The sequence below is a fragment of the Sciurus carolinensis genome, chromosome 15, assembly GCF_902686445.1.
Source record: "Sciurus carolinensis chromosome 15, mSciCar1.2, whole genome shotgun sequence".
NCBI classification, from domain to species: domain Eukaryota; kingdom Metazoa; phylum Chordata; class Mammalia; order Rodentia; family Sciuridae; genus Sciurus; species Sciurus carolinensis.
Genome location: NC_062227.1, coordinates 25,481,431 through 25,495,869, shown reverse-complemented (window position 1 = coordinate 25,495,869; position 14,439 = coordinate 25,481,431). Strand labels below are relative to the sequence as shown.

The 14,439-nt window shown below is 35.3% G+C and overlaps 1 protein-coding gene across 9 annotated transcripts in view; it reads right to left on the bottom strand.

Moving 5' to 3' along the window:
* Positions 1 to 14,439, bottom strand: part of L3mbtl4 (L3MBTL histone methyl-lysine binding protein 4) — a 520,509-nt gene that overhangs the window by 129,414 nt on the left and 376,656 nt on the right. For all 9 annotated transcript variants that reach the window (XM_047526991.1, XM_047526997.1, XM_047526990.1 and 6 more), the window contains one exon: positions 8,181 to 8,251. In XM_047526991.1, coding sequence (XP_047382947.1) covers positions 8,181 to 8,251 — 71 coding nt within the window. The remainder of the gene's footprint in view (positions 1 to 8,180; positions 8,252 to 14,439) is intronic.

The following is a 14,439-nucleotide window of genomic DNA, read 5'->3' as shown; positions in this document are numbered from 1 at the left end:
GACTTAAAATCTGTATACTACTGAGATGCAGCCACATCAATATTCATAGCTGCTCAATTCACAATAGCCAGATTATGGAACCAACCTAGATGTCCTTCAATTGATGAATGGATAAAGAAACTATGAGATACATACATATATATATATATATATATATATATATATATATATATGACTATTACTCCGCCATAAAGAATGATAAAATTATGGCATTTGCAGGCAAATGAATGAAATTGGAGAATATCATGCTAAGTGAGATAAGCCAATCTCAAAAATCCAAAGGACGAATGATCTCACTGATAAGTGGATGATGACACATAATGGGGGTCGGAGGGGGACAAGAATGGAGGAAGGAAGGACTGTGTGGAGGGAAAAGAGGGCTGGGAGGGGTGGGGGAAGGAAAAAAATAACAGAATGAATCAAACAACATTACCCTATGTAAATTTATGATTACACAAATGGTATGCCTTTACACCATGTACAAACAGAGAAACAACACATATCCCATTTGTTTACAATAAAAAAGTACATAATGGAAAAAAACCCAGACATTTCTGGACAAATAAAGCTGGAGGAAACTCTAACAGAAATATAGGAGTTTTTCAGACAGAAAAAAATTATCCTATGCAAAATGCCTATTGCAGTGGATTAGCCCTCCACTAAAAGAATATTAGAAATGTTCAACCAACAAGGCAGGTCAGGAGAAATGGTTTAATAAAATAAATTTTGCTAATAAAGCAAAAATTATACATTTGAATATAACCTATTGAGAAAAATAGAAAATAATTAAGAGGTAGCCATAATGCAAGATTAATAACATTTAATGTAAATATATTAAATATTCCAATTAAAAGTCTAGTATCAATAGGTTGGATTTAAAAGTAAAAATGTATGCCATTTATAAGAGACATATTTATATATAAGGAAGATATAAAAGGATGGGAAAAGATACCATATCCAAACACTAACCTGAAGAAAACTCACATAGCAATATTAATATCAGACAAATGAAAATTAAACTTAAGAAACCATAAGAGAAAGAGTTGTATTTCAAAATGATGACAATTAATTGGGGATACAAATTATTTTAACTTTACATAAAATACAAATATAAAAGGAGAAAGATAATGTCACAGTCATAGTAGAGGATTTAAACCTATTTCTTCAGGAACCCAAAGAATAAAGGGAGCAAAGAAAGAAAAATCAGTGAGGATAAAAAATATCTAACAACATGATAACTTTGTTAATTTACTGTTCAGAATATGTTCTCCATGTACAGTGGAATAAAGCTAGACATCAATATTGAGAAGATATGAAAGTACCGAACTATTTGGAAAGGAAATAGTATACTTCAACCCATAGATAAAAGAGGAAATCACAATCTATATGAGGAAATATTTTGAATTAAATGATTAAGAAATTTGACAAACTGAAACTTACACAACGTAGGCAAAGCTATGCTTGTACCAGTAGCTTCAAGTACATATATTAAAACACATTAAAAACAGAAGATCTAAATAAGTCAGAAAAACAAAAGCAAATTAAACCCATATGCCATGGAAGAAAGGAAGGCAAAAATTAAACAGCAGAAACTAATAAAAGAGAAAACAAGTATATAGTAGAGAAAATCAACGCAGCTAAAAGCTGGTTCATTGAAAAGATGACAAATCTCTAGCCAGATTAATCAGGAAAGAGGAAAGACAGAGAGAGGGGAAAGAAACAGAGGGAGACTGAGCATGTGAGTTTGTTCACAAGAGAGCTATTTCAGGAATGAGACGGGACATGACTTCAGAATCTACACACACTAAAAAGCTCATCAGAAGATACTATGAATAACTTTATAGTAACAGATTTGAAAATTTAAATGAAACAGATTCCTAGAAAAGCTAATACAAAGAGAAATTTTAAAAACCTGAGCCCTCAATTTATTAGAGAAATTGAATATGAATGAAAACTCTTCCTATGAAAAAATTTACATGCTCAAATAACTTTTCTGGTGAATTCATCTAAATAGTTAAAAAACAAATGTCATGAAATAACTCCTTGTGGAATGGAAAAATACTGAATACAACCGAGTTATGAGGTCATTGCACCTGTAAAATTGACACATGATTACCTTAAAATAAAAAAAAAAAATTACAGACCAATTTCTCCTATGAACATTTTTTAAGAAAGTCCTTAATAAAACAAAGGCAGTGCTCAATAGCATGGTAGTACGTGGCTATAAAATTCACTATGCAAGCTGAAACCATGCAAACTGAGTTTAATAATAAATTGAAAAAATTGTGATTTTCTTCCATGACTTCTACAAATTTTGGTTAAAACATTAACTCTCTCACCAACAATCATAAATATTCAGGCAAAATTTAAAATAGTGTACACTGTGATTTACAAAATCAAAACACTAAATAAAGCATGTGTTTCTTGCCAGGATCACGTCCTATGAGATGTCTTTATCGTGTTTTTCACAACCACATTCCTTGTTGATGCCAATGGGTTTGCCTTCACTAAAGTTCCTGACAGTACATCCACAGTCTTAAAATGGTGGCAGGTTCAGCATTTCTTTGGTTGGCTACTTCTCTATAAATCCATTTACATTTGATTAGAATTGCAGTGTTATCACTTCCTTTCTTTGCTATACTTTCACATTTGTTGACCAATTCCATTTTGAATCATGTAACTTCATAAAGTACCATGTGGATTTATCACTGGGATACAAAAAGGCAACACAACTACAGGACTTGCTGTCAGTATGTGAACTAACAGATGGGCTGTCACCAAACACCAAAAGACTTTGAAAGAAGTGATGTCACTGGTCACTGGTCAGGATGAAATCTACTATTTATGTAGAGCTACTACTTCATGTAATCACTCACAGTTAGCACACCTTGGTAACTGAAATCTGAACTGTGCTGTTGAAGGATTGATGTTATTTTACAAAATCAAAACAGCTGAAATGCATGCATATTGGAGGTAGGCAAAACAAGAACTACCTAAATTAAGGGTGAGATAGTGCACACCTGAAATCTCAGCAACTTCAGAGGCTGAAGATTGTAAGTTGAACCTCAGCAACTAGGCAAGACCCTGTCTCAAAATTAAAAAAATTAAAAGCCCTGAAGATATAGGTCAATGGTAAAGGACCCCTTTACCATAATTCTCAGTACCAAAAAAAAAAACAAAAAAAACAAAAAACACTCAAGCAACCAAACAAAAAAACAAAAACAAAACAACCCAAATTACTGGCTTTATTTCTTTATCTGAGTGCCATATGGATGTTCATTTTTTAAATTAATAAAAGTGTAATTTGCACATTTTTCCTTACTTATGGTATATTTCAACAAAAAAAATCCTTAAGAATCATTATAATAAAATTCACCACATTATCAGAATAAAAGAGAAAAATTATATGATTGTTTCAATTGGATAAAATTCAACATTTATCAATGAAATTATAAAAATAGCAAACCAGCAAATTAGAAGTGGGGGCAATTTCTTCAGTCTACTGAAGGGCATTACAAAAATTACATCAAATGTCATACTTATTAAAAAAGAATGTAAATGCTTTCCTTCTGAGACTGAGGATGAGACAAAGACAGTCTTGCTATCATGACATCTATTCAATTCAATATTATAATTATTATTGTAGTGGAGATGCTAGCTCAGGGAAACTGCCTAACTTTATTGAAAATTAAACTGAAGAATTTACCACATTCATGACTTAGAAGGTGCCAACTTACCTGAAATTGGTGTATTAATTCACTGTTTCTAATTAAAATCAGAGTAAGTTGTATGGAGTGTGTATGTGTGCATGTGTGTGTGTGTGTGTGTGTGTTATAAATGGTTAAGTTAATTAGAAATGTAAAGGGACAAAAATATGACAATATAATAAAGAACAAAATTGAGAAGTGACATTCTTAGATCAGGAGTTATTATATAAATCTGTGATAATTAACTAAGTTTGGTATTGACAAAAGAATAATCAAATAAACCAATGAAACAAAACAGAATTCAGAAACAGATCCCCACGTATACAGTTAACCAAAACAGAATTCAGAAACAGATCCACACATAAATAGGTAACCTGATTTATGAAAAACTGATACAACCACCTATTAGGTGGAAGAAAGAACTTCTTAATACTTGGTGCTGGGTCACCTGACTATTCACAGAGAAAGTGAATTTTGAACCCTATGTTAAACCATGTAAAAATAAGTTCCAGGTCTATTCCAGAGCTAGATATGAAAGATAAAAAGTAAAGATTTTAAAATGAAAAATAGCAGAACATCCTCACGAACACTGAATAGCAGGAAAAAAATTAAATTAAACAGGATGCTAAAAGTGCTAACCAAAACAGGAAGGAATGATGAACTACATTGAAAATTGGAATTTGTATTTGCCATAAGGCATCATTAAGAGAGTGAAAAGGCAAGTAAGAGGCTGGAGAAGATATCTGCAAGGTGTCTACCAATATTGAACTCATCAACCCATAAGAAGAAGCCCTACATACCAATAAGAAGAAGACAACCTAAAAGACAAATGGGGGGATTCTTCACAAACTCAGATACTCAATGGCCAGCAAACTCAGAAAATGTGTACAAGGCTCACTGGGCCTTAGGGAAATGTCAAAAGAATGGCTAAAGTAGAGACTGACAAAAATCTGTGCTAACAAGGATGTGGAGCACAATTTCTGTCCTATGCTGGTATGAGTGCTGAAAGACCATTTTGTAAAAACATTTGACACCAACTTGTGAAGTTGAACTTCCACAAACGTAATTACCCAGATACTCCACTCACTGATATTTACTCCACAGAAATGCATACACATACCCACCAAATCACAAACCAGAATGTTCCTGGTGGCACCAATGGCAAGAATGCAAAACTGAAGATACAAAACACTGAAATGGATAAATTGTGTTTTCATAAAACTTATTGAGCAGTGAGAATAAGCAAACCATGATTTGAATGGATCTGACAAATACATCAGCAAAATAAGTTAAACATATCAGAGTATACAGACTATTGTTCCATGTATAAAAATGTTCAAATGGGGCAAAAATAACTGGTAGTGAGTGAAGTCAGAACAGTGGTTACCAGTCAGGAGGAGGCAGGGGAGTGCATGTGTTTAGCATTGGGTCAGTTCTGCTTCCTGACCCAGTGGTGATTAAGGGGGTGTGATCTCTTGTGTACTTAGTTAAAACTTTTTACTAAAAAAAGAAAGAATCTGGCAGATGAATCTGAGCTGACTTAGGAAACTAAATATAATGTATCAATAAGTGGGGAAACAAAGCTAACTAAAAATCACCAAATATAATTCTTTACCAGTTGAAAAAATCAAAATGTGAATTATTATATCTAAAATGGATTTATGAAGGATTCATTAACAATATTTACCTCTTTACATTTTTAAACTTAGGAAAATTAGGGATTAAAAATGAGTATCAGTTACATATTTAAGACCAATAAATAAATATGTTAAAAAAGCAACAACTTTCTAGCTGAAATTTCCAAAATTACAAAGAAGTCCCCTAGTATGGTGCAATGAGGGAGCCCAGACAGTGACCTCTGTTCAAGGGGCTGGGTCTTGGCTGCTTTAGCTCTCAGGCACGCCGCAGGGCAGAAAGACAGTGTGCAGATAAGCAAGTCCCTTAGCATTAGTGTAAATGCACTCCAATTATCCACACTCAACCTGTACTAAAGGAGCAGTTTTGTCCCATTCTCTGCGGAACACTCACTCAGCAAAGGTAAAAACCTGAGAGGCTACTGCCCAGATGTCCAATTCCATCCTGGAGAAGGGACCAGTAATGTTGCTCATGCATGATTTTACCTAACAAAAGGCATAAAGGAAAAGTACCACTAGTCCTTTGGGTGGCACCTTCCTGAAGCTTACCTGTAAACTGCAGATTAGTGAGACAAACTCCAGCTTCACACCTGTCAATTTCACTACCAAACATCCTTTTAAGATAACCGTGCTTCCTCAACAAACTTGTATCATTAGAAAGTAACTTTATATTTTTGTTACCGATCTTATTTTTAGACATTGGAAAAAGAATGTTGAATCTGAGAATTATGCTGGAAAATAAAAAAGGTAGCTTTAAATTTTTTTCATTATATATGCCAAGTGTGTCTATTGTATATAAAATGCTTTAGAAAATAAAGATGGTTACAAGTAAAATTTGAAAACATGTCTAAGATATGAAAATCAGAATCCACATATATTTTGTGTACCCAATCTCTACAAATGCAGTGTATAAAATTTCCTGTTATGGGAGAAACAGAGAACAAATTCTAGTTCATTTTTATTTAAAAAAAATAATAAAGACTTGGGCTGGGAATGTAGCTCAGTTGGTAGAGTGCTAAGGCCCTGGGTTCAATTCCCAGTACCGCCCCCCCCCCAAAAAAAAGGTGTTCATTCAAATTTATGCCCAGAGCAAAAACAAAAAGGAAAAAAGATAAGGACTTTAAAAATTATGCTTAGATTAACAGGCTTAAAAATAAAAGGGTAATGTTAAGTAATCATTTAATATCACATTAGCAACACTGATTCTTGTTGTTTTGTCTCACCCAGGTTAGAACCAGGACAAATGATCTTAACTATCATAATGGGAATCAGTCTGATATAGGAAGAACTGCTCTGGGTGAGAGGCTAAACTGAGAAAGCTGGAGCTATGAGTACTGTATGTACATTTCCATGCAAAGAGACCTCCATGTTATTTCCCCACTGCAGGGCGTTAGGGGTCCACAGGTACCTAACTCATGTGTTCCCCTGCACGTTTTCTGATAGCATATCTTTTACCACTGACCTCCACTATGAGGAAACTGAAATGTTTAAATTAAAGCACACACTGAATGCATGAATAAATAAAAGCATATGGGCATAAACTTTTTACAAGTGATGCAGAAAAGAACAAGTGCATACTGAACAAGCTGTAAGAGATTTCATCTTTCACATTATGCAAATGCATTTTGCTAGTGATATTTTCTATTTTAGTCAGGATGATCCTCATTACTACTTTTACTATGTGAACTACAAAACTGTGTATCTGTTTTAACAAGAACATATACATAATTACTCTGTGGAGAAATTTTCAAAAGTGTCAAAATATGAATTAAAACACCGACACTTTTTTTTTAAGGCTCCGTATGTGAATCCAAAACATGTTGCTTACAGAATGAAGACTTGGTAAAATGGATGAGAACATTTGTATGGAGGAGTTTCTAAAATACCAGTTATTTATTTAAAGCAAGCTTCAGCTCTGGTTATATGGTTTAGAAACTCTTCTGATGAGGGAGAAATATGAAGATGCAAGATGAAAGACAAATAATTTACCTGACCTTCATTTTCTGAGGAAAAGACCCTCACTCTTTGTGGCTGGGATAAAATCAAGAGGCCTTCCAACCCCCAAATGCATCTTTCTCCAACTGAAATGAGCAGGTTAGCACTGCTTATAGACCTCATAACCCTTTTGTTCAACAATGGCCAAGCATGCTCTTTTCTTCTATAGAAAAGTTGAACAGGTAATTGTACTGGACACAAACTGCAGGGCTAACCAATTGTGCTAATTTGGTGCACTTCTGCTCAAGTCAGCAGAAATCTCACAAATTTCCTTTTTTCTAGAAGATAAACAAATCTCACTGTGTCTGGGAGAGACAAATTTATAGAACTACTGTGGCTGGAGACATGGGATACTAATTACAAATGACCAATATTTTCATCTGACCAGATCAAAATATTGACACTAAAATAAGACAACCAAAGGAAAACTCATTTCTTAGCTTGTTACCATGGAACCTAGCTCAGAATTCTTTCTACATTGAGTCTTCACGGGTAAAAAAAAAAAAAAAATGGAATTAAAACATGCCAACTTATCAAATGCAGTGGGACACTCCTGACTCCCCTCCACGACTTCAGCAGGTTTAGATCTATCCCAGGCTGAGTGGAGATCATAAAGATGACAGTCTAGTCTTTATACTTTTAAAAATGTGAAATTAAGGTGTAGGGTTGTGAAGTGATGGACCATAGTACTTGCAGGGTAGGAACTAGAACAAGTCTCTTGACTTCTGGTCAAGTTTTTTCCACCACTCTCTAATGGAATGATAAAGCCAAACAGTCAAACAGATAAGACATTCCAAATAACAAAAAGTATATTCTGTGTTTTTGCTAGTATTTTTGTTTTTACCTCTGAAGAGATTATCCAAGTCAATATCTTCTTTTCCTTTGATTTTCAAACACTTTGCCTGCTGTACAAGTCTGGGCAAAGAACAGAAATAAAATCTAGATTCATTATCCTGTGAAGTAGGAATAAATCATGATAGCAGCACGAATTTAAATGAAAACCACAGGGTAAATGCTAGTGACTTAGCAGGTATTATGCTGCACAGAGCCCTGCCAGAAGGTTTTCCTTTTTTTTTTTTTTTTTTTTTTTTTCAATTTAAGATTTAAAAAAATATATACTTTTGTTCAGGAAGTCTATGAAACCTGAAACTTAAAAGTCTCCTTCCCCCCACATTCTATTATAACAAAAAGTTTATAAAACTCCCTGGAAAAGAATCTTTTCAAAGTCTGAGGAAGATGGGACAGTGGGTGACAGGGTGGTAGATGGGTAAATAATAATTGCTACTGATGATTTTGACACTTACTATTTTAATCAGAAGATTACAGACATTGTGCTCAAACAACTATATAAAGTAATTTAGTTACATTGCTGAATGTCAGAGAATTAATTAACTTTTAAAATGTTGCACTATGTGGTAAGGGCTGATTTTGTAACTCTTTCATCATGGAGCTTTATTAAAACTTGAAGCTCATTCTTCATAATGAATATGGAAGTTTTTAAAATGAAACTTTTCCAGGGATGCTAATTACCTACTAATTAATTATAGGTAGATAGAACTTGATGCAATTAATTTTTCTGTATATGCTTATAATTTTAATAAGATCACAATACTTCGCTTTGCACATATATTTTCTTATACTTACTCTCTCATTTTATCCTCACTAACAAGCCTGTGAAATGCTCATGAAAGAACATTTCAGTTTCTGTTTCGGATGAAGAAACTGATTCTTCTGAAATCATTGCCAAAAACCTAGATAGAAACCTAAATGACTTATACATAATGAAGGTAATTTTATTGCTATATCATATAACCATGCATGTCATGGCATAATTACATTTGATTTATTAGTTATCTCTTAATTCTCAATACTTTTATCAAGATGATTAAAACTGAGAAAGGATCTCTTTAGAAGCTGCATCTTTGGGCCACACATGTTCCACAACCTGTGTTGAACTAAGCTACTGTTAGTTCACCTGTGTGAACTAAGCTACTGTGGAGCTTAGTTCCAAGGTAGCTAACCACCTGTGGTACAAAGGAGGGACAACATGCCAGCAATGGGAAGACCTGGGTTCATAGCCAGGACCCAGGTCCTACATTTGTGACCCCAAGTGGACCTTTAAATACTCATAGTCTTAGCTTCCAATCTGCAAAAGAGAGACAGTACTTGCTTTATTGGGTTGTTCTGAGCAATTACTGAACTAGATATTGAAAAACAGTATAAAAATATTTTATGCATTAAGGGTATGCATAAAAATGTGTGGAATATTATTTTCAATATGTATATTTTCATTATATTTTCTCATAATCCATATATATCATCAGGATTTGTTTACATTCTTGCAGAAAAGCATGTGATCTACAAGGAGAGGGCTTAACCTGAAGGAGTAAGTATCTGGTACAGAAAGCTAGTCAACATGGGATGATGGAGGCACAACCCTGTGCTATGTAGCTCAGCAGAGCCGTTTTGCAAAGAAGATGAAAAAAAAGAATTGTTTTAGTTTTTTGCAAATCTTTGAGTAATTTTCACTCAGTTCTACAAATTTTATGACTGATTTTCAAACCATCTCAAAGAATCCCTCTGCAATCTGCTAATGAAGATCTTAATTCCGTGTTACAAAATTAAAAAATAAAGCTTCCTTACATACACTGAAGAGGACTTAAAAATAATTTAAAAATAAACCAAATAAGTTTCTTGAGTTCTTTTTAAAAATGCTAGGCACCACAATTAATCACAGGTTACACTTTAGTATACTCTTGCTTTCAAATTACTACATTGCTATGGAGATAATGCCAAGCCACGTCCTGAGGGAAAACTCCTGTGAGACAGGTACTTTCCAAGGACTCCCAGCCTCTCCCTTTAGCTTAACTTCAGATCATTCTCACAAAAACTCTAAAAGGTAGGAATGGTACTCTTGTTTTATAAATATAGAAACTGAGGTTCAGAAATATTAGTGAACTTGGTCCACATCAGGCACACAGAGCATTGATGGTGTAGCCAGGATATAAAGTCAAGTTTTTGAACTAAAAAACCCAGGCTTGATTCTGTTCTACATGTGATCTTTCAATACTGTAGGGCTTGCTGCTATTTACAATAGACATGGAGGAGTAGTCACAGGCAGAGCAAAAGAAAGGGACAGTCAGGACTGCTCTTGGAGATCAAGGGGAGAACACAGCTTGGCACTCTGCAGAGGATGAGGGGAGGATTATGGAGAATTGGGGAGAAAGAAGAAACTGGACTAGAATAAACATAAGGAAAACAGGAGGAGAGAGGTGTTTTAGGGATCTGATAAACAAATCAGTTTTTTTGATGAAGCTCCTGCAACATGCAAGGAAAGGTGCAGTTGACAGAATAAGGTGAGAACTATGCTGCAGAGGACCTTGCCTGCTATGCTTGTGTTTGAACTGAACCTCATGGGCAGAAGAAAGGCCACCGGAGTGTTTGCATCTTGAAAGGATCTGCTGCACACAGTCTGTAGAAATGTTTGGAAATGACAAAGACCAGAAAAGTGCCAAAGATGAATATTTTTTTTTGTGTTTTAGTTAAAAAGGCCTAAATCTCCACGTAAATCTCCAGGTATAATCTCCAGGTATATACTTGACCAATAATTTTTCCTAAAGCCTGGCCTGTACCTTTCATATAATCATAGATCCAGGCACCCTAAATAATCTTCAGAATCTTTCATTAGTAGGTTTGCTGTTGTTGCAGCAAGAGTCAGAAACTCCTGTGTGTGTGTGTGTGTGTGTGTGTGTGTGTATCTGTCTATGCCAGATTCATTCCCTAAACGATTTTAAGTGACTGAGAAGTGAAACCTGCCACAATTACCCAGTAGTCACTGCCATCCACTGTTTTGATAACTCCATACATTTGCTACTTCCAGTCAAGGCAGTATTAGTGGCTAGTACTCAGTGCTCATTAAGTGCCAGACCCATAAACTAGATGCCTACCATGAAAATAAGATCAATCTTACTTTACACTGAAAAAGACAGAGAGGTTAAGGAGCTTGCCCAAAGTTACAAAGTGAGTAGAAGAACTGGAATCTGAAACTAAATCTATCTGGACCTAGACACCTCCTGGAACATGAGGAAATGATAGGCCACAAGTCAAATCCTGCCCCTTGCACTTTGGCAAATAGAGTTGTACTAGAACACCATTACTAGTTCATTCCTTCATTTTGTGTCTATGACTGCTTTCACAACAATAACTAAGCTCAGTAGTTACAATAGCGATCTTATGGCTGACAAAAACTAAAATATATACTATGTGGCTCTTTATAGGAAAAGTTTACTAACCACTGTCCTGGAAGTATAGGAAAAGTCCATAACGTCAAAATACATGTACCGCATGTGTGTTTTATTTTTTCTAAATATTGTCCTAATAACTATTTGGTTCTAGCTTATAATCAGACTTCAGAGGCAAAAACTGGGCTCTGACTCTCTTTAATCTGGGGGTAAATTCTTCAAGTCTAATCAACATACTGTAAGATTTTCATGCAGACAAGTTGCTTTCAGCTGAGATGAATTTTACCACTGAAAGACTCCTCATTTATCAGGGGATTCATATGTGTGTACTATCATATTTCATAGGAGGCAGAACAAGAAAAGGGCTGTCACAGAGAGGTGAAGAAGGTTGGATCAGAGAGCAAGAGGGGATCTTCTGCATGCAAGGTGGAGAGATTAGAAAAGCTTTCAGGGGTGGGATATGAAGGAGGCTTCAAAACAAGGTTCCCTGCAGAAAATGTAGAGGGGCCCCCAAGTGCAGGGCATTATCCTGTGAAGTGTTAGGAGAGGAGAAGTGATGGGGCGTGTCATGTGAGGAGGTGGGGAGTGGAGGTGGGGACCACTGATGAGAACTGCAACAGCTCTCTATGTCTCCATGTGTGCCTCTATGTTTGGATATACACAGGTTTTAATCTACAGTACAGCAAAATGGTCCAATGAGCTGAGTCTATTAATCTAAAGAACTAATAAAATATGCTTAGTTTGTACCTAAGAACTAATTAAATATTGAAAAATATGGCAGTAGAAAGCATCCATAAATAATGATATACATATAAAAAGGTTTCCTTGGCATTATGTATAAGAAAAAATATTGGAAACCACTTGTCAATAGGGGAATGGGTTAAATGAAGTAAGGTATTCCATACAATAGTACATAATATGTTGTTAAAAATAAGGCATTGGCTCCATGAAAAAAAATTTTTTTTTTTGTGGTGCTGGGGATTGAACCCAGGGCCTTGTGCTTGCAAGGCAAGCACTCTACCGACTGAGCTATCTCCCCAGCCCTCCACGAAATATTGTATTAATATGGCAAATTAATATGGTAATGGATCCATGATATATTGTTAAATCCAAGTAACATGTTGCAGATTAACAAAAAATGATAAATTTTTTTTAAAAAGAACTAAAGTACATCTACATGTCCACAGGTGGACATGGCCACTGAAGAGGTGTTGAGAATGTGTGACAACCTGTTGACACCAGTAACCTCTGCTCCTATCACCAAAGTTGTAAAGTAACAAATGAGAAATTAAGTTTTTAAAAACCTGTATATTTCTTGAATTATTAACACAAGGGCATTTTCTATATTTTTACAAGCTTCCAAGTTATGCTGTTTTATAGAAAAGGTCTGGATATTATTAATGTTTTTAATTTTTTTCTTTTTATTCATTCATATTTTCTAATTTTCCTATAATAAACAAGCATCATTTTAGTAATGAGAAAAAATCATGTTAAATGTCCCACTTTACTATTAGCCATGAATGGGAAATAATTATTTTGAAGCTGGTTAAGTATGTAGATGATAAAAAAAAATGCCTGTTGGTGCCCAGGCAGCAAAATTTTGTTTTTCTTTGGTGTAGGAGCACTAATATTTCCTTTTGCAAGGAACCATGGAGATTTTAGGACACAATGTTCTGTAGAATTTAATTACTAAGAGCCTGTCCAAGGCAGGATTCCAGAAATCCAGAGATACACAATAAATTATAAAGTGCCTTATGAGAATTAGCTTTAAAAAATATTTTTAAGACCTTATTAAGGCACATGTCAGTTAATTTATAAAGTTTTAGCAGAACTATAAGTTTGTTTAGGAAATATGAGACACTAGCAAAGGTGCTGGAGCCTCCCCAGCAGGTGGAACCCAATTAGGGCTAAGTCTTTCAGTAGCATGGGTTCCAGGCTTCTGAGCTGGTTGCTGAGTGAGTGCTGATGCAGGGAGTAAATCAACATGGCCTCTGCCAAATCCATAGGACAAAGGCCATCCTGCCTGAGTTCTGATCCTTGCCCTACCACTTGCAAGCCTCGGTAACTTTCCTATTACTAAGAAAAGGTAAGAATGGGGTTTTGCCTGTTTTATTCACTGCTGTATCACTAGAGTTTGGAGTAGGATCTTTCCATTCAATAGCTAAAAGTTGAGTAAATGAATATCTCTAATTTCAGAAATGCTCAGAGTTATTCAGTTCTCCAAGTGCCAAAGTCAATTCTGTTCTGACATGGTCTTAATGTCGGGGTGGGCAGTGGTCTGGAACAGCAAGCAGAGCTGTGACCTGGGAGTCACAGAACCGAGTTGCCACCAATACTGTTCATGAAGGAACTTGACTCTTTGCCTTTGGTCTCATTTTCACATTGAAGAAGTTGGATTGAACTCTTGAGTCCTTTGCCATTGTAAGACTCTTATGTTGGCACACCTGCCCAGAGGCTCCTTGAAGTCCCGCTGGAGGTAAGGGTGGGAGAGCCCTTCTCTGAATGGTCATGGGCTTTCCTGTCCAGCCACAAGGCCCTCTAAGCATAGAAGGATTTGGGGGTGTCTTGGTGTTTTCATCACTACATATTTGATCGAGGGGTTTAATCTGCTTATGAAACCAACTATTAACTCAGACTAAATAAATAAAGGTCTAAATTCCTATGTTTGGTACTAAGATGCATGCTATACACAGAACTGGTCTAATTTCCATATTTTGAAATCAACAACTTTAGGGGGTCAAATTCAATAATTTGGGGGTCTAGAGAAAGCAGTTCAGTGTGAGATTGCTTGCCTAGCATGTATGAGGCCCTGGGTTTGAATCCTCAGCATAGCTAAATAAATAAATAGGTTTATAAAAATAA